The 25,323-nt window shown below is 37.9% G+C and overlaps 1 protein-coding gene across 4 annotated transcripts in view; it reads right to left on the bottom strand.

The window, feature by feature from the left end:
• The window catches only part of OXR1 (oxidation resistance 1), a 441,773-nt gene that overhangs the window by 341,357 nt on the left and 75,093 nt on the right, over nucleotides 1-25,323 (bottom strand). For all 4 annotated transcript variants that reach the window (XM_057734805.1, XM_057734803.1, XM_057734798.1 and 1 more), the window contains exon 2: nucleotides 24,288-24,461. In XM_057734805.1, the coding sequence (XP_057590788.1) occupies nucleotides 24,288-24,310 (23 nt within the window). In that variant the 5' untranslated portion in view covers nucleotides 24,311-24,461. The remainder of the gene's footprint in view (nucleotides 1-24,287; nucleotides 24,462-25,323) is intronic.

Raw genomic sequence — 25,323 nt, 5'->3', positions numbered from 1 at the left:
ATGAGAGAGAACAGAAGGGTTTCTTTGGGCAAGATGACTTCTACCACAGCCTAAAGAATTTTACATGATCAGCTTTCCAGCCTAGTTCATTGATAAATAAATCAAAATCTAAGCCAAACTTAATGCACCAGAAGTCAAGAAAGTGAAACGTAAGGACAACCAATCACAAATAGCCAAAACTGGGCTTTTCCCAATAAGGCAAGGGTTTAAGCAGCTATAGGCAATCATTGCTTTGCTTTGCTTTGGCATCTTCTCTATAAAAACCTTGCCTATAGCTCCTGTTGGTAGAGTGCTCCTAACCACCGTTTGGCGTGCCACTGTCCCATTCCAATGCACGTGTGCTCAAAGAAACTCTTGAAAAAAAAAAAAAAATTTAATGTGCCTCAGTTTCCCTTTTAACCATAGGCATCGCTGAACCTCAAGGTGCAAGAAAGTAAAATGGTAGAATTTCTTAGATGCTGTACTCCTTTTATGTTCAACTTAAAGAATTTAAACCTTTATGGTAATAGATGGCGTAAGGGCAACATTAGGCCAAGAGCAAGGGCTGCATGTCTGTGAAGGACTGACCCAAATGCACAGGCATGGGTTGCAGACATCACTGTTCTAGCACTTGCTTGGAGTTAGCCGAGTGTTTTACTTACATCCGGGTCTTTGAGTAGCTTTTCCTGAGACTGGGGAAATAAGAATGATATTCATCTTCAGGCCCGCTTAAAAGTAACAGCTAGGTTACTTCTAGCTGTTACTTCCTGATGAACTCACTGCGTTTGCCACTATCACCTCTTCCCGCCGCACCCCCTCCCCCCGTCCCCCAGTGCTTGTAATTTGCTGCTTCTAATTTGTTATGGTCTGGGAAGCCATCATGTAAGCTGCCTAAAATTAAATCTACAATAAAAGTAATATTTGCCTGGGGGGTTTAACCCATGGAAAGCACTTGGGCAATAGACACCGCTGCATCTATTTTAGGTCGTAAGGGAATTTTAAACCTCATTCCTGGTCCTTAATGTGTTCCAGGATGGCTACAACGGCCAACTAAATTACCTCGAGATAAATAAGGCATTATTGCAAACGGATTTAGAGCCCCTGAAGTCACCAGCTTGGTGCTGACCTGATGCACACCACGTAAGTGTTTGATCACCATGCACACTTTCTGAGCAATCTCAGTACTGGGAAAATGAATGAGCCTATATGACTTGTCTATGGCATGTGCCCAACAATAATCTAACTGAAATTAAATTCTAGGAGAGATGCAACTCTAGACTTTAAAATGCTTTTTTTTAACCCTTAAAATCTTCCATGTGGGCAAAGAAAAAGCCATTTTGAGTTCAGCTTACCACCCTTGGGTTCTCCACTGTCCGCTAAATATTCCAATGTCTTCACAGCGTTTTTTTAAAAAAAAAAAAAACAGTTACAAGTTAAATTAAAAGAGAAGGAAAGCTAGATCAATAACCTCAGAGAAACACCAACAATCTCCAAAGGATAACTGCCTTTCCCAGGCCCATGAGAACAGCGGCATGGAGCTCCTCCTAGCTCAGACTGGAAGACGTGATTACGTCCAGATGGAGAGAGTTGCTATGGGATTTGCAGTAGTGACTTCTGATGAGAACTTCCACGAACAAACAACCAGAAAGAACGAGTGGCCTGAGAGCAGCTGCAGCTCCTGCTATTTGCCACCTCCTCCTTACCTTGTATTTGAAATTACGCTTCAAGTGTGGCTCACAGCTACGTTCAGTTGTTTTGTGTGTTTTTATTCTTATGTATATCTTTGAGCCATGGCACTGATGGCCAGTCTCATTTTTTAAAGCTCTGGGTTTTCTGTTGTTGTTATTGTTGTTGTTGTACTCAGCTTCACAACAATTTCCTAATTTGGACCGGTTCCCTTTTACTAATCCTGAACTTTCCATCTCTAGCTTTGTATTTCAGATGTTTACTCTTGAAGCAGATTCATAACTATTCTTCCCTCTGTCTCTTTCTTACCTCCAGTCACCCAACTTACCAATCTCATATTAATCTTCTTAAAAGAACCTTTTTTAAAAGAGAGCTACCATATGATCCAGCAATCCCACTCCATAAAAAACCATGGTTCGAAAGGATACATGCACCCCAATGTTCACAGTGGCGACTATTCACAACAGCCAAGACATGGAAGCAACCTAAATGTCCATCAACAGATGAATGAATAAAGAAGATATGGTACACATATATAATGGAATATTACCCAGCCATTAAAAAAGAATGAAATAATGCCATATGCAGCAACATGGATGGATTTGGAGATTATCATACTAAGTGAAGTAAGTCAGACAGAGAAGACAAATATATGATATTGCTTATATATGGAATCCTAAAAAAATGAGACAAATGAACTTATTTACCAAACAGAAACAGACTCACAGACTTAGAAAACAAACCTATGATTACCAAAGGGGAAAGGTGGGGGAGGGATAAATCAGGAGTTTGGGATTGACATACATACGCTATATTGAAAACAGATAACCAGCAAGGACCCACTGTATAGCACAAAGAACTCTGCTCAGTATTCTATAACAACCTAAATGGGAAAATAATTTGAAAAAGAATAGATACATGTATATGTATAACTGAATTACTTTGCTGTACACCTAAAACTAACACAACATTTTTAATCAACGATACTCCAATATAAAATTAAATTTTCAAAAAATCTGCTAAAAAACACCAAATAATCTACATAACAGAAGATTATCTCCTTACTTCTAAGTTCTTATCTCCAATCTTATCTTCTCCTGTGTCTCTGCCCTTTCCTTCACCTCAGCTAAACTTGGAGACTCACTGTCTCAATGTCGCCCCACCCTTCTCAATGGTTGTTCACCTCCAGGGATGCCTCCTGCACTGCGCGACCCAACCTCCTTTAAGACTTAGTACAACGTGACTTGGCTGGGAGGCCAGGAGAAGAAAAATAAAGGCAAAAGAGAGACGAGAAAAATCTCCGATACTGCTTCTCCACAACTGAGGGTATTTCCATAACAAGTAATGCCTTGGAGGGAGGGGGCCTTCTTAATTATGTAGGTTTATTATTCCTCAAGACAATGTCTGCTACTTTTTTTGCCAGACACATTATCTCCCAGAAATGCAGTGCTTTCTGGGAGATAGCTAACTCAGCGAAGGAAGAGATAAACTCTATTGAAAAACTGGCTTAAGCAAATGTATGAAGTATCTCCTCTCTGCCCCATTCTGGTCTTTGATCTCAGAAAAATCACAGAATTTTAAACTTGAAATGGACTTTCTAGTCCAACTTTCTAATATTGGAGGAATGCACTGACTCTAGTCAACTTTCCAGTACTGGAGGGACACCAAGTATCAGAAAGATGCTTGGATAACATCCCTTTATAGGCTTGAAGACCTCTGCATTAATCAGGGCTGTTGTGTTCACAGGGAATGTAATCTAGCTTGCTTGCAGAAAGAATTTTATTACAGGGCAGCAAGTAGTTACCGAAGTTCCCCACCACATGGCAAGAATTTCTTAGAGGAATTCGTGCTGCTGCTGCCAACCCCAGGCTCAAAAGCTATGATGTCAAAGACCAGACCAGTAACCACAGAACAAATGCCTTTGCTGCCTTTCTGCACCTCGCTTCCACACACCCTGAGTCTTGGTCAACAGGATCTGCTTGGCAGAGCCTAGAGCATGAGTAAAGCTCTAGCTGCCAGGGAGCCTTGAAAAGGTGCTCTTTTGGTTTCCAGGCTCTAGAGCACAGGAGGATATGCTAGAAGGGGAGTAGACTGGGTATCAAATAAGCCAACCTGCAGCAACCGCCCCACACAAGGAATGAGTTTGCTTCTCTCGTGGAAAACAAACTGGATAACAAGGCCATGCAGAAACAGCAAAAGGAGTAGGCTCTGCACTGAGACTGCTGGTGTTTAAATCACAGCTCAGACACCACCTGTGTCATCTTGGGCAGTCATATATTATTTCTATGCATTGATTTTGCCTATAAAGGGGATATTTGTAATTATTCACTTCCCTGATTAGCGTAAGGATTAAGGGCATGAACATATAAAGTGCTTGAAATACAGCCTCTCACATACTAAGTGCTCAGTAAGAGTTAGTTATAACTATTTCTATGAAATTGTGGCTTCTTTGGAATTTATGTAAGCTGAACTAAGATCTGTGTGCATCTTTATCAAAAGACAGTTTGTATGAATTTCAACAAATGGGACAATGAAACCAATGAAAAATACCAATGAAAATTTTCTCCCTAGACTTTTTGCCAACTTTTTGTAATATTGCTATTAAAGGATGGAAAGAAATCTGTTATTAACCTGCCTCAAATTAGGTAATTGTCATAGCCTGTGATTGCTGTCCCACGTAATGAAAGCTTTCAGATACTTTTCTTCTTTGAAGGAAAAACCCTGCCCCAGCATCTTTACTCTGAGTTCTGAACAGAACGCTCACTTCTAGCCCTAAAAAAATAAAATAAAAATAAAAATAAATAATCCAGACTGGAACTATGGGAAATAATAAAATGCTTTTTAATATTGTTTTGAGTCAATAATTTGACAATAAAACAGCAACAACAAAACCAAGACAACGCTTAGTGTCTTAGATAAGTGGAAATCTCCATCTCCATTAAGGCCAGACCAAAGGAAAGAGCCTCCCTTGATTCTGCATACACCTGAAACAGGTCCCCTGCCACTTCTTTTTTTTTTTTTTAAGAACTTTTATTGAGATATAATTGACATACAATAAACTGTATATATTTCAAGTGTACAATTTGATATATTTTTTCTTATTAGTAATGTATATACGGCAATCCCAATTCATTCCACCCCAACCCCCCACCCCCCACTTGGTGGCCATATGTTTGTTCGCTACAACCCCTGCCACTTCTTGAGCACCTCTGATTATTAGATAATCCTTTCACATAAAGGTTTGAGAATCTGTCTGCCAAATGTAACCCACTGGCTAGTTTCAACACCCTGGCACTGAATAAAGTCACTCTCTCCTCATGCAAAGCATTGTAGTCCCAGGACAGCACTGTCAAGGACAGGCAGCTGTTTACATGTGGTGACGCGTGGCCATATCATTAAGGACATGGACTCAAGTTTTCCTCTTCCTGACTGTGTGCTCTCAGGGATGTGCATGAACTTCTCTGTGCCCATTTTATTCTCTGTAAAATGGGTGATAATAAGTATCCCTACCTCACTGGATGGTGAGAACATTAAATAAGATAATGTAATAAGCATGAGGTATCATTAATGATATCCTCACCACCATCATCACAGACTCCATACTGGTCTTAGCGTCATCTAACATTTTCTAATGAAAATATCTTTATGAGGTGTAGTTCTATTTTTATCTACCTTTAATAGACAGATTCATTTTGTCAGTCTCCTTCACAATGTGATCGCCGGAAGTGTGCACTACCCTCTGAGTGTGGTTTAACTAGCACAGCAGACAGATGAAGTCTTCTTCCTTGCCCATTTGTTTTTGCTCTATACTCCTATTAATGCCACCTGTTATATTAGGTACGGGAGCTCATCACACTTTTGGTTTACAGTGACTTTATGGACAAATAAAATCCCTAGGTCTTTTTCCCGAGGAGCTGCTATCATGCCATCTGTTTTTCATACTACTGTTTTATGAGTGATCTTTCTCTTTTTTTTAATCCGAAGTGTTATATGATAAAAGAATTGGGCTTAGGGACAGGTTTGACTTGGTTTTTGTGATTTATGGGTACAGACCATTTTGGTAAATAGCATACACAAAATAAAGATGATTCCCATGGTATTCAAAATCCAATTATCTCCAGCTCCTCCAGCAGACTATTAGCTAGATGATGCCTAAGATTTCAGTCTTGATCATCTGTTTATTTTTTGGTCAAAAGTGCGCACTCAATACATGCTGAACTGTCAACCTCTATGCAGTAATGATTTGCTCTCTTTGTTTTTATCAACCGTGTGCAAGATAATCCTGATAGATCTGTGAACACTGCATCAATTTCTTCATAATACAGTATTTCAAATGATGCAATGACAAGGCACACATCTGGTTTACAACCAATGCTTCATTTTAATGCAATCTTGTAGCTGCCTAGAGGATGTAATACATGTCACTGATAATACATTTCCAAACTAACACGGCATGGCTTGTTACAGGTACTGAAAATAAATTTAGATGTACAGACACCAATGATGTTAACTATGTAAAATGCACTGGAGTTTTACATAGAGGAAATTTAAAAATATCTTTTATGCTATAACCTAATTAAAACACTGATCAATAGTGTTCTTGCCTCATTACACAAGCAACACAAGGGATGACAAGTGCTTTTAGGATCATTTATTATTAACAATGGGAAAACATGATTTCCATTTAAACAGACACTTTGAAATGAAATGTGCATGTATCATTGATATGTTTATCAATCTTTCCTTGCCCATATACTTCAAGTCTCTCTCCTCCCCACCCTTCGAGGCATCCAGGGGGCAAAAAAAAAAAAGTGAAAAGAGCATTAAAGTTCTTCCTTCTAGGTAAGACCAGTATTGTTCCTCCCCATGGTTACTCTAGATGTACAAAAACAGAGTAGCAAAGAGCAAAGACTTTGGATGTCAGCTATCAGAGGTTCAGTCGACCATCCTCTACTTACCTGGGTAAGTTCTTTAACTTGAATTAGTCTTACTTTCCTCATGTATAAATTGGTGATGACCCAATTTACAGGAGAGGCATAAATATTTATTGAGATTAAAGGGAATTCCCTGGCGTTCCAGTGGTTAGGGCTTAGTGCTTTCACTGCTGGGGCCGGGTTCAATCCCTGATGGGGAAACTAAGATCCTGCAAGCCATGTGGCGCGGCCGAAAAAAAAACTTATTGAGGTTATATGACAGAGTACCTAGCACAGTGCTTAATATGGGAAACACTCCCACAGTCCCCCAACCACATCCCCACAAAAAAAACAAAACAAACAAAAAGCCTCACTGTAGTTCACAGACCTGGATAGAAGAATTTGGAGTAGGGAAGAAAATATCAGATTGCTGGAACCCTCTGGTAGGGCCGGGCTGTGGGCCGAGAGTGTAGTAATCATACATGTGGTTCACGTGGGAGAAGGGAGAAGTGTATATGTGCTGCTCAGGAGGCCTGAGACTGGGCCAGCCTAGCAAGTGGCTCTCGATCAACATTACATGAAAGGATTCAGGACAGGAAGGAAATATCAGGATTTCTGTTTGGAGGATTTGTGATCAAGTGAAAAAAATCAGCAATGAGAAAATAAGATAGTATGTTGCATTATATCTTTAAATATATATATATATGTATTTTTTTTTAATTTGGGGATCTAGATTAGCAAACAGAGAGAAAATGCAACTCCAAATTTACATAAAGACTCACAAAGTAACAAATCCAGAAGGTACTTTCAATTTCATTTTGACCTTCTAATTTTACCATGAAGAAACAAGGTGTCCAGAGAGATTGTGATTTAACCAAGGAGACAGTTACTGCAAGGGACTTAAGGTTGGTCTTCTGGTTTTTGGTCAGTTAAAAGTCTGATTTCCATACATTTATTCTCCAGATATTGATAATGCATCAATGGGAAAGCTTCATCTATAAACCATAAAAGCAAAGAGAAAATCATCTGAAGGAAGCTTGTAATTTAGGAAGAAACGTTTAGATTATTGTTTGTTAAGCATCTAACATTTAGAACTGTGTAGATTATTATTTATTAATTTTGCTTTGCCTAAGAGATTAAAAGTAGTAACCATTTCACGCATCCATATGAACCTGGATTTGTGGTGTAACTAGAGGTATATTTAGGCCGTTGAAATACTGAATTATAAGGGACATCAGGTGAATTTTTCAATTAAAAGCATGCCTCAAAAAGAATATCACTGTAAAAAACTCAGTAACACAGAATATTCTATAATAAGAAACATTTCTTCATGAACAAATCAACCCTGATGATTTGATAGACTCTTCAGATGAATATATTATAAGGAGGCAATGTGATGAGAGTTAGAAATCTCATTCAGATCAACAGTAAATGATGTGAACAGTAAAGACAGCCTGTTTGGGTCCCACATCTGAGAACGTCTGAGGAGCTTTGAGAAGTGGCCTGACAGCCAGTGTGGACCTGCTCCCCTACGTCTTCTACTCTGCCCCACCCCACCTCACTGAGATTTTGCCCCCACCCTCTCCTTTATGTTCAAACAACTGTTCCCTCTCCGCACACTTCCTATTCATTGCCTCAAACATGCTCAAATCTTTCCAATCTAAAGACCTTCCCCTTCCTTGTTCCTGATTCCACCTAATAAAGAGCTTCCTCTTTCCTACTCATCACACTCCAATTTAATAAAGGCACAGGTACACTGTCACTATGTCATCCTTCTCCCTTATTCATAAGCTGAGTGCAATATGGTTCTTGCCCCATCATTCCAGAGAAACTGTTCTCTTGTGTCACAAATAACCAGAATCTCAGTTTCCACAGGTTATATTTCGTTCTCATCCTGTTTGAATTCTTCATTATTTGGCTATCCACCTCTTACGGAAACTCTCTTTCCTTTCAAACGCTGCATTGGTTTCCTCCTCAACAAATTTGAAGCAAAATCCCGCAATTAAATATCCTAGATAAATATCACATGAATTTGATGTTGAATTATTGTAGCAGTGACCATTGCTACTCTATTCCATTGAAAAGAAAATTCACTTTTTCAAATCTCTCATTAATCTCCCTCTCCATATGTAGAAATCATATCTAGTCCTTCAAGCCTTTATCAAAAACAAAAAAAAAAATACCATGAATCACATATCTGATAAGGACCTGCATCTAGAATACATAAAGAACTTTTACAATTCAATAATGAAAATTCAAATAACCCAATATTAAAATATGGGCAAAAGGATCTGAATAGCATTTCTCCAAAGAAGTGGCCAAAAAAGCATATAAAAAGAGGCTTAACATCAACATCATTAATCACTAGAGAAGCACAAATCAAAGCCATGAGATATTACTCAGACCTACTAAGATGGCTAGATTCAAAAGACAGCTAATAACAAGTACTGCAAGGATATGGAGAAATTGGAACACATACACCACTAATGGGAATGTAAAATGAGGTAGCCACTTGGCAAAACAGTCTGGCAGGTGCTAAAGAAATTAAATACAGAGTTACCATATGACCTAGCAATTCTAGTCCAAATTCCTACCCAAGATAAATTAAAATAATGTCCACATAAAAACTTGTACCATGAATGTTCACAGCAGTATTATTTATTCCAAAATGTGGAAACAACCCAAGTGTCCATCAGCCGATGAATGGATAAATAAAATGTATATCTATTTGTATTTAAAATACTGTCTATATTTAGATATAGTATATATATTTAATGGACCACTGTTTGGAATGATTTGAAATAATGAGAAGGACTGAATTACCGATGCATGCTACAACATAGATGAACCGTGAAAACATTATGCTAAGTCAGAGAAGCCAGTGATAAAAGACCATATATTATATTATGCTATTTATATGATATGTCCAGGATAGGCAAATTCATAGAGACAGAAAGTAGATTGGTGGTAGTCTGTGGCTCAGTGGGGAGTTAAGTGAGGGAGGGGTGGGGAGTGACTGCTAATGGATACTCGGGTTCTTTGGCGGGGGGTGAGGAAAATGCATTATTTGTGGTGATGGCTGTGCAACTTTGAATATACTAAAAGTTATTGAATTGTATAGTTTAAATAAATGAATTACATGACATATGAATTCTATTTCAATAAAGCTGTTATATATTTTTTAAATACCATGAAAACCAGAACAGGCAGGAATGGCCTCCAGCCACACACATTCCTCTTTGAAAGTTTTAAACATTAAGGAATCAGAATTATTGTTTTTAACTTGTATACCAAAAAATGGCTCCAAAATTTACATCAAATTGGCTGCCACAGCTAACAGGAAACGAAGAGTGATCTTATATGTTGACAATGTTCTCCTCCTGTCAAAAAACAACTTTAAAAAACCCAGCTGAAATTGTGAGTTAAATATTGTTAGAAAGATCTTCTGCATATCAGTTATGCCCAAAGTCGTCATTTTCAGCAGTCACACTGTAAATCTAGACTCCAGAGAGACAATTTTATATCATCTGTTCTTAAACGTGAGCATGCACAAGAATCACCTGGAGGGCTCGATAAACTACAGATTGCTGGATCCCAGTCCCAGAATTTCTGATTCAGTAGGGTTGGGCTGAAGCCTCTAACAAGTTCCCAGGTGATGCTAATTCTGCCAGCCCAGGGACCACACTTTAAGAACCATTCACTGTTCTATACTAATTTATTTAAGTTTACTTGTGGTCTTACTTAGGACTAATTTATCTCAAAGATAGTTATCAAAAATCAAATCTGTTACACAAGCCATATGGTAGATTAGAACTATCATAGCAGAAGAATTCCTTGATTGAGAGAAAGTGATTGAAATAAGACAGTAGCGCACTGAATGGGCCACCACTTGAGCTTGATGTATATGGTGAGACTTAAGCAGTGGGAGCAGGTTCAGAAACAGAAGGTCACAAAGAAAGTCAAGCATCAGTAAATTAGATGAATGCAAAAGAACTAGAAGAGAGATCAATAAAGTTTTGCTCCTTGGGGCACTGACATGACAGTCACTAGGGCATCACTGCATCCTGATCAGCCTTCAGTTCCTGAACCACATTCTCAATTTTGTGAGGCGCAATGGGTCCTGTTGTCTCAGTGTCCCTGACACTTTCTTGTTTCACTGTTTCTGCAGTACAGCAAGCTGTGTGGCTGACATACCTGTCCTCATTATTCCAGTTATTCCTACAATAACCTGTCCCTACTTAGGACAGACTTCAGTAGGTAGCTTTCCTCAAAAGTCCAATGAACACATTTCCAAAAAGATCTTAAGTGGACAGGTTGATGGGCTAGCTCTAACAAGATGGTGCTTGATAGAGATGTGTGCTCATTATGGACTCAGAGCTCACATTTGATAAACACATGATAAAAATGGCAAAAACAGAGCAAAACAAAACAAAAATGAGCTCCTCTTTCACTTATACGAATATACCCCAAAACAGAGATAGCAGTCCCGTATTGCATGAGGTCAAACCAAACCTAGTTTTTGTGTGCAGTTATTCGCCATATTTTTGACAAAATCTAAAGACAAGCTAAGACATGTCCAGGGTAGGGCAGAAGGGACTGGAAATCATGTAACTATGTAAGGGCTAAAGGAATCAACATGCTTAGTTTGTGAAACTTTAAAGAAAGGCCGAGAAGGAGAAAAAGATAGCTTTTATACAGTGATTTTAGTGCTGTCCCCAATAACACCAACTACAAGAAAGAAAAAAAAAAGGTTCTGCAGTCTAAATCTAGGAAATTCAGATTATTATATCTTCCTTTTAAATATCTTCAGAATAGGTTAGAATATAGAAACTGCCTGCCATGTAGTAATTGTCCAATAAATATTTGGTAAATGAATTAGCCCAATAAAGAATTTAAGTACTGAAATTAATCAACCTACTGTTTGAACTACTGCTTCCCAAAATCATCTGTCTCCTCGTGACACCTATTCACACATATCCTGGAATTAGTGGTCTTTAGAAGATATTCGGGAAAATGTTGTGCTAGACATAGCTTGTATGGCTTTAGGGAACATGATAAACTAGTAATTACAGTAGTAACCTTAGAGTCCATGTAGAGGAAAACTGGTAATAATTAGAAAAGCCCAAATTCATATGTCCCTCGTCCCATGAGGCTAGGGACTCACAGGAAGGGTGTTAAGAAAAGGCTGAATTATCACTACTTCGGATTTCTCTTGATGGGATCCATGGCTTGGGTAATTATCTGAACTAGGTCAGTAGTTCCCAGACTCTTAGATGTATAGAACCATAAATCTGAAAGTTAAAATTGGACATCCACTTCTGGGCTAAATACTTCTGCTTTTATTAATTAGGGGCAATGATTATTATTTATTATCACCTTTTCATAAAAAAAGAGCATTTTAATATCAAATAATCATTTCAGATGAAAGAAATTTAGCAAAATGAGTCTATTATCTTCATTTTCCTCATTTTGTAACCAGATGGTTTGTCATTGACTGCCCCTTGTTCATGAACCCCAACTCTGTAACAAATGCCCAACATGACCTCACAGCTTCTCAAAATTGTTCTTTGATTTTAGGCAAATGCCCTGCAGCGCCAGCCAATAATTTATGGCGGTGTGAAAAGGCGAAGAGACAGTTAGAAAGGGCAGAAGATGACAGAATATGGACCTGAGGAAATTTCTCCAAAGTGCAGAGGTTAAAAATCAAGACCACTGGATGAGAATGGAGCTGTTTTATTTTCTCAAATATCAGGAATGTTCCTACATTAGCTCAAACAAGCCAGAGCTCTAATTCGGAGCTGAACATATATCCACAGAACTCCTCAGTGCCCAGTGACAAGTGTCTACATACATTGGACACAGAATAGCCTCATGACAGTCGAATCACTTCACCCCCCTGTTCCAATGTTGGACTTTTTTTTAAACAAGATCTTTCCACCCATACTATATATATCCTGCCCATTACATTGCCTGGGGAATTAGACTGAGTGCTCTGGTGAACATTCAGCCAGTTATGAGTGCAAAGCATCTGGTGAGTACCAGATGCCAACAATGTGCAAGATGACCTCATCTCTGTCCTAGCAGTAGGCTGTCCAGATACACCGTAACTGGGAAGCTGAAGTCTCAGACATCTCATCATTCATGTTCTGGTCACGGCTATAGCTCAACGCTTCATTTCGATCAATCACACGTATAACTTGCCAAATAGAGTATGTATTTAGTATGTCTGCTTTATTCTCCAAATGCTTAAAATCTGAACTTGGAAAAATTACAGAGAGCTATGGAGCAAATCCTCACTTCAAGAAAATTACTTTCTCTTACTCAGTTCATGAGAACTCAAGTAATAAACATAATGAATGCCTTCACCATGCAGGCGAATTAATAGATGCCTTTCAAATCTTCTCATATTATCATCTTTACAGTCACTTCAAATATCTAGCTAGTTTTCCATAAAAACACTAAAAAGAATATTATAGATTGAAAAAGATCATCAAAATTTCCATGAGCCTGATTCTATGCAAATTCTGTATCTGAATGCTATTTTATGATACTATAAAAACCTCAGGGAAAATGTCTAAATGAAAATGTACCCAGGGATATCACTTAACTTGAATTTCAATTTTTTCTGTCATATTCATGAAAGCACTTTGTATCGGTACTCTAAAACCAAAGAGTAGTTAACCTAATCTAATTTCTTTGTCAAATGTTGGAGTAAAACCAATTTTCGGTTACAGCAGGAGTCCACAAAGCTGGAGTGCATAAAGCTGGAAAACCATCTGAAACAACAGCATCTCTCTCGCGTAAAATGTATCAGTCAGAAAAGATGGTGAAGCATCAGAACTTCCACTTTCTACCATGAGCTCTCAACTGAATGAGTGAGGCCTGGTGTGCCTGGCTCTTTAGGAATCATCTGTCAGAGGAGGTTATTCTCTCTCTGCTACTGTTACTGAGCTTCTCTGAATACTTAGCACGGAAGTTGTAAAATCAAGCACCATTTTATCTAAGCAGACCTAGATCAAAGAAAAATGTTTACTTGCATTCAACATGGTATCTATAATTAATAGTTTCAATTCACCAGATATCATTTATGTGACCTCTGTCAATGTAAATGTGAGAGCAGTTAACTACAAATTCTGGGGACTCAAAACACACTCAAAAGCTCATGTCTAGTTATTATGAAATGTGGATATTTCTTATTACTTGTGAGTAGCATTAATAAGTTAAGTAGCATTGAGCAATGAACTATCTGATTTTGTTCATAATAAAAAATGAGTTTGCGGAACCACTGGTAGAAAGACTTTAATGTTACCTGAAAAAGAAAATGTAATTATTAAAAGAAGGAAAAGCATAAATGTTAAATATGACTAAAAATAAATAGCAGGAAAGTGGTAACTATCACAATGGAAGTATACAGAGATATTTCCTAGACATCAAATGGTGCATCCAGGAGGAAAGATGGATTAGCTATGCTTCCTTATACAGGCAGAGGCTTGTATAGGTCTAGCAAAAGAGGAATCCAATAGGTTGGATAGAGCATATGCTTGTAATTTTATCCAATGTAGGCAATAAAGTCATTTTCAAGCTTTCTCAATATACTGAATCTACAACTCTGTAGAGCCATATACGGTGGCAGGTACACATGGATGATTTCTTCTGTGACCTGGATCAATATACCATTGATAATTCATACTTTGGATTGAAGCCAGTTTGACATAACTCCCAGTACACCAGAAGTTCCAGACTTTTTGATTTTATGGTCCAATTAAAACAAACACACACACACACACACACAAAAGATGGGGGAGAAGTGGGATCAACATTGTTTCCAACTTTGATTTTGCCAAGTAAAGACATAAAAAATAATAACCTAACATATCTATAACCAGTACCATAAAAGAAATCATATTGTACCACCGAAAGTGTAGAAAGGTCATAATCTTAAAGGAGAGCTTTTTCCAGAGAAAGAGCACCTAGCACTTCTATGCCAACATTCTCTCCAAAACACACATTAACACCTGGATGGATGTTGTATTACACCTGGTTCTTGCTTAAAAGCACACACATAAACAACCAGTATAAAACAGACACTTCATTGTTTGATGCACTTTTGTGTTTATACAGGAAATTAGTCGAAGTTTACTGGGGCGGGAGGGGTAGATTTAAAAATAAATGTAAAATGTAAGTTGGATAATTGGTAATATATTCTCAATTTCCACAATTTACAAAAGCATCCATTCACCTTCTTCTGTAAGACTCCTTAATGCAAGATAGAATATTTCTGTAGATGAAATTTCTTTTATATCACGCCCCTAATTATTCAGATGTATGAGATTTGTTGGATATTTTAAAATGGATGGTAAGAAGGCACAGGCTATATTCCCGAAAAATGTTTTTCATTAACCAATTTTTTTCTTTCATTATTACATCTCATTAATCATACCCACTGTACATTTATATTAAGAATGTAATATAAATTGCTTTAATAAAATTTGAAGATCACAGAGAGGTCCTTTTAAATAAAAATCAGATTAAGACTCTGGTCTCAACACTCAATTCTTCCTAACACTGAATTTCTCTAAATTTATATTTTATATGAACTTCTGCCTATGATCTGGTAAGTGAGGGTAAAGTCTCCTATGACATTTAGAATATAATCTAATCTTTCTGGTGACCTACATGGTCCCTGCTACCTCTCCAAGCTTAGCTCCTGGGACTCTACCCTCTATTGGTTGTTACCACCAAACTAGCTTCCTTGATGATTCCTCCAACACACCAGGTACATTTCAGTCTCAGGGCCTTTGTCATTCTGTTTCTCTGACTGAAACAGCTTTCCTCTACAACTTGTATAGCTCATTCCCTCTCTACTTAAGTGCCACCTGTCCGAGAGTCTTTTCTTGACCAATTCCCCACGCCTGCCATCACTCTATATTTTCACTCTGTTTCATTATTCTTCAAAATTCTACCACTGTCTGATATTGTAAAACATATTTGTTAATTTGTTTGTCTTCAGCACTAGAATGTAATATTAATGAGAGTAGGGGCTTGTTTCATTCATTATTCTATTCACAGCATTGAAAACCGCACATTGTAGGCACTCAAAATATTTGTTGAATGAAGAAATGGATGAATATAACCATAAAAATTCTAATTTACATAAAAATAATGCAATTAAACTATACTCATTTAACTGTACAGAAATTATTTTTAGAGTCCTCTAAAACTCATAACAATAAAACTATTCTTTAGAAAAGAACATAAAACCAAGTATAAATGAATAAACCTAACTCTTTTAATGACTATCCAATTGAGTTGAAAAGCATTTGATTTTTTTTTTCTCAATTGAACTGGAATAGTTTTCAAATCAAGCCGAACTCCACTGTTTACAATACCAAGACATGGAAACAACCTATATGTCCATCAACAGAGGAATAGATAAAGAAGATGTGGTACATATATAATACAATGGAATATTACTCAGCCATAAAAAAGAATGAAATAATGCCATGTGCAGCAACATGGGTGCACCTAGAGATTATCATACTAAGTGAAGTAAGTCAGAAAGAGAAAGACAAATATCATATGACATCACTTATATGTGCAATCTAAAATATGACACAAAATGAACTTATTTATGAAACAGAAACAGACTCACAGATACAGAGAGTAGATTTGTGGTTGCTGGGGGTGGTATTAGCAGAGGAATGGATTGGAAGTTTGGGATTAGCAGATTCAAACCATTACACATAGAATGGATAAATAACAAAGTTCTACTGTATAGCACAGGGAACTATATTCAATATCCTGCAATAAAGCATAATGGAAAAGACTATGAGAAAGAATATATATGTATATATGAATAACAATCACTTTGCTGTACAGCAGAAATTAACACAACATTGTAAATCAACTCTACTTCCAAAATAATTTTTAAAAAACTCAAGCTGAACTCTTCACAAATCTTAAAAACAGGTAAAAAAATTAAAACCAAACAAAAAACCAAACAAATCCAATAAGCAAACAAACACAAAAAGGCCATGAGGGATATATACCAGGAAAACATAATCATTGAAAATTTTGTACACCAAGGGCAAATGGCGTTTAAGACTTCACAATTTAATTTTGATCATGCTGAAAATAACATAACTTAACCCACAGAATTATTTTAATAACAAAAGTTATTTCATAGGCCATTCACTGATCTTTACCTTGATTGTTCAAGTCCAAAAAGAGCTGGTATTTAGTAACTCTAGTGTTAAGGGTTGGAAGGGACTGCCCAGTTTTACGTTAAAGCCTCTACAGTCTAAGGAAACATTTCTGTGATTATTCACTGTTGTTGTTTCACAACAGGAAATTACAATTCCTCTGAGAATGATGAAAGACATATTTCAAAGTGTATTTATAGACCTGGATGATATTCAAAAGGAAGATGATACATGTGACCCTGAAGCGTGCTTGATTTTAGTGTTTACATTTTTTCCCCACTACTGATAGTTGACTTGGTGATCAATCAACTATTTCTATGACTTGTGACCAATGGCGAGTTTGTAAAGGAGGGCTGGTCAAAGTTACAGGTGTGGGCTTTGGTCATGAAAGAGAGTGGGACTAATTGGCCCCTGTGGGAATGGAACCTACACCCTCAGACTTATTAACTCCATAGGAAAGCAAACTCCTCCAAGCAGACCAAACCTTACCAAACAATTTTCTTCAAAATTTGCTTCATGTCTAGCTAGCCCTTGATTTTAAGAACAAAAATAAAATAGTCTGTTTTACTAATTATTTGATTATTCAAGGAGAAAGAATCTGAGGTAGATATATGGAGAAAAGTATCCAGGAGCTTTCCTCTAAATTTTTAATTTTTAAAACTCTATTTCTGAAGTCACATAGTTCAAAGCCAAAAATGGTTACAGATGCTAAAAATATAATGTGTTTACTTAAAAGTGTCAAGTCTAAATCAAAATAGTATTAATCAAGTTAAAAATGAAAGGATTTCTACTTGAAAGGGCATATTATGAATAGAAAGACATATTGAAACTTTTCAGAATGTGGTAAATTGACTTTCATCCAAATCACTGCACTGTAACTTAAACTGTTGTGTAACTTGGGGGGCACACTGAGTTTTCATTTTGGCTATTTTATTATCTCCTCTCATCCCCTCCGAGGTTATTTTCTCTTTATTTGTTCTCCCCTAAACTCAAGTTACTTGTCTTCTGTTCTGGATCTACTCCTTTACAAGCTAAAAATCCCCACTTACATGAAGATGAAGTCTTAGGCTTTCAAACCCACTCTCGCTTCCCAGTACCTTAATATACTAGTCATTCATTCAACATGCACTTATCACACTGAGAAATATAGTATCTAACCAGCTAAGACTTTCCTATCACTCAGAAGCTCTCGTGCTTTTTTTCAGTTGGAAGCATTAGCTTCATATTTATGTTTAACCTTTTCATTTTTTCCCTCTTCTCCAATAATAGGTTGTTGACAATTGACTTTTTAACCTTTACTGCAAAACTCAGGGTAAAAACTTCCCTTGCAGTTTCTGCTTATTCACATTTTTCCCTTCTGTGGGTTCTGATCCCTCCAAAAATAGAGATAATTCAAGTCTCTACTTCCTCTGCCACTGCAGATCCTGACCCTGAGAGCCTATCATTTAACAGTGTAAACAGGACAAGCAGTCTGAGGCTAAGGCACTTTTTGAGGAAAGTTCCTGATTCTTTCCCCGCCCCCACTTCCTTAGAATAAATAGGCTGCTCCATCTCTCCAGAATTGTTTTTTCTCCTAAATGCCAAAGAACGACATGGAATGATACACTTCTTCACTTATTTATTAAAGAAGAACTTAGATAAAAATTCTATAAATAGTGTGAATAATTTGACAAACCAAATTTTGCATCTTTCTCAATGCTAGGATTATAACACACTATATTTGGATAAAGAAGGTAATTCAAATTCGTTTTAATCTCCTATTAGAGCATTACTGAACTTGCCAACATTCATAACAGCATTTTATACTACAGGCATATTCAATAATGACTATTCACCACTTCTAAATTTAGTCAGCATACTTACACAAGTCAGACTTTTATTGTATTTCCAATCTTTGGGCAGGCGCCATAGACTATTTTGTTGACTTTTGATAAAATTCTATTAGTCAACTGTAAGAAAATATCTGACAGCACATTTTCAACGTTTATGAGGAACTATATCTGGAGAAAGGGTTAGCATACATGATGGGTCCTTTTCTAAAATGAAAAAGGAGATGAGTTGACAAGACACTTTCTCAGAAATCCCATACTTTCTCCATAGCCTTGATGTCTGCAATTCCAGGAGCAGCAACAAGATAGGGCCCCGCCAGGTACTCTGAATGGCACAGCACGTTGTGACCCAGCAATGTTTGAATAATTTTCAAAGTGAGAAGTATTTACAATAGTAAAAACAAAAATCTGAAAACATAAGAAGGTCCAATCTGGATAGGTGAAATAAATAACACCACTGCCATACAATGTCACCAGACTTTACATGTGATGTTACTTTACAGCCTTCAAATAGAGATACGCCCTTAGAAACTGTTCAGCTAAAACAGAAAATGGCAAAATATCATGCATGGTTTTGTGGGAAGACACTCGGGAGCCTTTCTGAAACCTTGAAAATGCTAAAGTATGTGGGCCGAGCAATGGGATTCAGAATGTCCTGCTTGAGCAGTTGAGGAGCTGAGGGTGCGGGGCGTGGAGACTAATATCACCCTGTTTGGCCCTGAAGGATGGCTGGTTAGCCAAAGACAGGTAAGATTTCTCAGAGGAGGAACAACCTAAGACAGGCACAGCCACAGAGGGGCCAACAGCGGTGGTGCATAGAGCCTTCCTTATATCAACCTGTTTGGCCCTGGAGGATGACTGGTTAGCCAGAGAGGGGTAAGATTCCTCAAGGGAGGAACAACCTAAGACAGGCACAGTGCAGAGGGGCCAACAGGGGTGGGGCACAGACCCTCAATATCTGAGAGAGGTCTCCTGCCCCCAGGGCTGTTTTGCTCTCCAGGCCCAGCTCAAATCCACACCTGCTCAACTCGGACCCAGGAAGCAAACAAAGATAATTGCCTCAGTCATGTGAGGCCTTTGATTGTTTATGGGTGTAACCTGAGAATGTTAGCGGAAGAACTCAATAAAAGCAACGTGGGATGAGTCAGCAGGGCTCTTGATCAGAGAGGTCTTGAGTCCCCTGGTCCCACTTTTCTCTTCAGTCTGTGTCTGTGTTTTCTTCAAGCTCGCGGCACCCGTCACTCACCTCAAGTCGCCGAGCTGGTCTCGGCATGGTTTGAGTCCATTTTTGCAAAAAGATGTGAGTATATGTAGAAAAGAATATATCTCACATTTATAACAGTGGCTTTCTATGAATGAATGATAGGATTTAGTTCATTTTTTATCTCTGCTTTATAATTTTGTATAATGTTTAACTCTTTGTAATTAGCATATTTCTTTATTTTTAGAAACAAATGCAAGAGGTGCATTTGTAATTCTGAAAACTAAGCCTTTCTTCCCAAGCAGAAAAAAACAAATATCCATTTTGATTTTCAAAACACCTTGGACATCCTTCTTAGAGCACTTATCACATTAAATCAGCTATTTGATTACAGACATCTCCCTCAGTACCTGCAGGGGTTTGCCTGCCAAGGATATCAAAATCCACCAAGCTCAAGTCCCGTAGTGGGCCCTCATATCTGCAGTTTCCACACCTGCAGATACAGAAGGCCAAATGTATGTACTGAAAAAAATTCCCATATAAGTGAACCTGCGCACTTCAAACCCACGTTGTGCAAGGGTCAACCTCACTTAGTCTTCCTGGCCAAACTATAAGCTCCTATAAGAGCAGTTGTTACTTTCCACCAACACTGCCCTGTGTTTAGCACACAGCATGGCACGTGGCATATCACAGATGCTCAACAGATTTTGACTGCCTATTTGGCTTCTTACTTTCATCTACTGTGCTCTTTCTTCCCTACCTGGCTCCAGTTGAATTAGCTTCACCTCTGTCAGGTGCCATCATGTCTTTAAGATACCATGGGGCACACGCTGAAGTATGGGCAGGCATCACAATGAAAAATAATCTGGGGTCAAAGAGATGTCATTTGGCAAAGTCAGTTGAGCCACTAGTAGAATCTTTCTCTAAATACTGACCTACCTATGTACAGTAATACTAAAATAATGGAAGCTAAGGGTCTGGGGAGGTAGAAAGTACTGGATTTAGTAGTGGAGGGTCTCTATGAGATGGGCAATTGACGAGCTGTTTCAGCTGAACTACAGCAGAGGGCTGGTATTTTTCTGTTGTGCTTCTTTTGTAGCAAGCTGAAAACCTGAAAATTTTGAGCCTGTAACATAACAAGCAGAACTAAAATTTATATTTAGTAGATTAGGTAGCTCATTTTATATAATTTTGGAAGTTCAACGAAGTTTCTGCTAGCAACAACCTCCTTATGTCCCCTAGGAAATCAGGGAGCTCATTCCCTGTCTCCACATCCTGCCCTGATACTCTTGCTAACACCTGCTAGTGTCTGCGGGCCACACACTCCTTTCCTTCCGGGAGAGGCTCCAGGATATCTCTATCGGAGGAAATTCAGGGAAACATTCTGGTTGGAAATGGGAACTAGGGCACTTGCTTTGAAGCCACACGCACAGAGCAGGGATATTGTTTTTACACTGATAGTTTCTGGTTTTACATTGGTAGTTCAGTGGTCAAGAGCACCAAATGGCTGCCCGCCTTCATTTCCTAACTCCACTATTTAGTGGCTGTGTCATATTGGGCAAATTACTTAACTTTCTGGGCCTAACTTTCCCATTTGTGGAAATGCAAATTACAAAATTATATTCCTAAGAAGGTTGTTGTAAGGAGTATATGGACAAAGTACCTAAAAAAAACTGCCTCGTACATGGTAAATACCATGTAAATGTTCTCTTGATGACATTTACTTACATTGTGTGCTGTAAAAACTGTATGTTTCAGAACATTACATATATGTGCATATGTATGTACATATATGTTTTATAAAAGTACATATAAAATGTTTATAAATGTGTTATATATGTACATATATGTCTTACAAAAATATTTGTAAAAGGAGGGTTGAGGATGACTATCGGAAAAGGAAGCAGTGAAAGTTCTTCCAAGCACCTCTCAGCATCACAGCTTTTCCCTCTTTGTGCTGTAGACATAGGACCCTTTTCCAACTCTTTGGGCTGCCTCATGTCTCCTGCTAATTATCTCTGCTACCAGCAACCATTCTCTCCCTCAGATCCTAGCCTGGAACCTCTCATCTGTCCATGGATGTCTGCAACGGATTCTGTACATCCCTCTGTCTCCACCCCAACCAACGTCAACTCAACCATTGTCTCCCTCTCGTAATTATTTACAGAAGACAAAGACTCATGAAACATCTGTTGTGCGTCCCTGTGTGACTCGTAATCAGTTCCCACCAGTCTCCTTACCTGATTGACACTGCATAATTTCCCAGAAATTTGGAAATTTCCTAGACTGTATTTTCTTTTTGAGATTCTGCATGAAAGGGCCAAATCATTTTACATTTTTTTTCTAGGGTCATACACATAACTTCTAGAAGAAGAGGTTTTTTTTGTTTTTAATAGGTAAAAAGACAATTTTCTTATACTGGCATTTCACAGTTGGGAGTATTGCTTGGAGAGTTGTAAATAAGAATGTAAGTGTCCTAACCTATATTTTCTAAATTCCTAGGCTACATGCAAGGTTCACAATTAGGCATCCCTTTTCCCATTAAGCCTCAGAGTTAAATTTTAAAATCAACACATGGTTATGGTCAGGTATGTACAACATTGTGGTAGGCAGAGCAAACTGTTCACAACTTGAGGTAAGTTTTGACTATAAATGCGGTGCTAACGTTAATGAGAAAGCCAAGCTGAGGAGAGTCTGGCAGACATGGAACAGAAGAATCAGAGTGACAAAGACTGACAGTGTTACTCTAACTCCTAGCCATGAAGACGCTGCCCCAAGAAACAAATGGTGGCGTCTGGCAGATACATCCTTTGTGGACAGATACATCCTGCCAGGCATAGCCCATGGTGCTTCCTCTGAACACTGGAAGCACGTAACTCTCCTTGCCATGATGATGAGACATCAGCCAAGCTCCTGATTTAGATTCCCAGATAGTTTTCTATAACAGTTAGAGGATGCACTGGTCAGGCCAAAGCAAGTATCCTGCATGCTTAAAAATGACATACGTGTATTTTATTTAAGTTAGTAGCCTGGCACCCCAGTTTATTTTCCAATGGTAGTCAGTATTTGCACATCTGTTTCTGGATTTCAAAACAGAGAGCCAGACCCTAGACTATTAATAATTTCACTAAATTAATGTAGCTCTGTGAGAAATTCCCATAGAGAACTGATGAGTTACCATGCATCTGTATTCAAATACTTATAAGATAATGTTTCCAAAATTGTAGATTAGAAATGTTAGGAAATATAGAAGAATTGCAAAGGTTAATGTGAAAAAAAGATTAATGATTTCTAAACTGGGTATAAGTGAAATAAATCAATGACTTGTTTTGCGTATCTTAGATTTCCTTTCCAGACTCCTTTCTTGCCAGTACGTGGGGAGCCCAAATTCTGGGAGGGAGAAAAGAAGTGCCAAATCGCACACACTTGTGTGAAGGGGTGACACTGGTAAAACAAGCTATGAGCTCCCTACGTGGAAACCTAATGTGGAACATTAGTTGTAGCCAGAATTAAGGATACCGTCGAATGAAAACATCCAAGAACTATCTTTGTAAAATTCAAACCTTTAACATGGAAAGAATTCTAACAAACTTCAAATATATGAATTCTATAAGATACCCTCACAATTTTAAATTCTCTTTTCGAATAAAAACATTAATTTAACCATTGAATGACCCACTTTGCATTTTTTGCTTATTCACACAGCACACATTTATAGAACACCCAGTAAATTCTAAGAGCCGGGCTGGACAACTGGACTGGAACCGCAAGAGACAATGTGTCTCTTTGTGCAGAGTTCTCTGTGTTTTGGATGGCCCCTAATCAAATCACTACCTCACTCAAGGCATCTGTTAACTGAGGTACAAACCAAAGACAGGCGCCAGTGTCAGCCTCGACCTGCCTCTGTATTTTTCATGCTTTTTTAACATCACAAACAGCTTTTAAACATGAAGTATGAGACAAAGATTATTCGGAATGTCAGCTATTTAGAGGCATGAATCTATACAGGAAATTTCTCTTCCATATTTGAGTTCTAGTCAGTTTAATTTGGGTAGATCTGTTGAAATAGGAAGTCTGAAGAAAAGTACTGATGAGAAAATGTCTATCCCACCCTTACAGCCACCCTTACAGCTTGTTAGTCCTGAATCTGGGAGTATGACAACCGGTAGGAAAGCTGGAAGGATATTTTATTCCTATCCCTCTCTCCCCTAGGGTGTGCTGAAAAGAAAGGCATTGGATTGTCATGGGGATTCAGGGGGAGACTTGAACCCTTTCCAGAGTCCCCAGATACCATGGTCCTAAAAGTGTCAAACTTTTAATCCCAGGTTGCCTTCTTCACCCTAACATAGGATAACAATCTCTTGAAAACAGATTTTTAAGTTCTTTCCCTGTCTTAGTTCTAGACCATACAACTTATAAAATATTGCTTCATGATATATGCGTATTTGCATTTAAAGTTAGGAAATCACTCACTCACCATGATAAATTAGATACAGACATTGCAGCAATTTCTGGAGGAGACTTGTGGCGCAGTCTGCTCTTGGTTTCAGAGTAGGGAACGAGTAAGTCAAGTAGACAAGACCGCCGGGAATTTTAGCTTTGCTACTGCAATGATGCACAAACCACTTAGTTACTCACAGTGGGAGAAGACCTGGAAAGAAAAGGAAGAAAATGATATCTTTACTACCTGGCCTATATAACTTTTCACAGATTTATTTCATCCAGGTCAACAGTTTTGTCATGCTATAAGTCACACAAAAGAAGACATGAATTTTTTTCTTAAAATATAAGACATGTCATAAACCAAAGAAAATTAAATCCAGTTTGTGATGAGCTGAATGCTTTTTCTTGAAAATAAATTGAAAAGTTAATAAAATGTTAATTCTCTGAAGTAGAGAAGGGAACAGAATATATTTTCAGAGGCACTGAATTTTTTTCCATAGGATCAATCAATTACGTCCCCTAAATCAGTTTTATACACTTGTGATAAAAAGCTCAGATCAAGATCTTGATTAGTCCACAGCAGATACTGGAAAAAAATTTCCTTAGCACAAATTGTCATATCCAAAGCTGTAATAAAAAAATTATTCATTACTACATTTGAGCAAATAAGAATTTATACTGAGCACCACATGGAGGGGTTGGCAGTGTGTTTTTACATAATAAACATTTCCACACACTTTTTTTGGAGCATATACTGTGTACAGTGTTCTGTGATCTTGAGCCAAAATTTTCTTAGGGTATGATTAATTCCATGGAACTATTTTAGGCACTTTCACTAGTTCAGGTCATTAATCCAGTACTGTTAATAAACATTCATTGAACATATACTATGTGCATTTATTCTATCCTAGCTACAGCTCAGGGAGAAAGATAAATGGCACATGAATAAGACATTGTTCCTGCCCTCAAAAAATGTTTTAAGTAAAAAAGACAACTGTAATAAAATAGGATAAGAAAGGTTTACACAGAGTATATGGGGGCACAGAGGAGGGGCTTCCAGCCCACGCTTA

This window comes from Hippopotamus amphibius, chromosome 5 (genome assembly GCF_030028045.1).
Source record: "Hippopotamus amphibius kiboko isolate mHipAmp2 chromosome 5, mHipAmp2.hap2, whole genome shotgun sequence".
Classification (NCBI taxonomy): domain Eukaryota; kingdom Metazoa; phylum Chordata; class Mammalia; order Artiodactyla; family Hippopotamidae; genus Hippopotamus; species Hippopotamus amphibius.
This window is presented reverse-complemented; position numbering and strand designations above follow the sequence as displayed.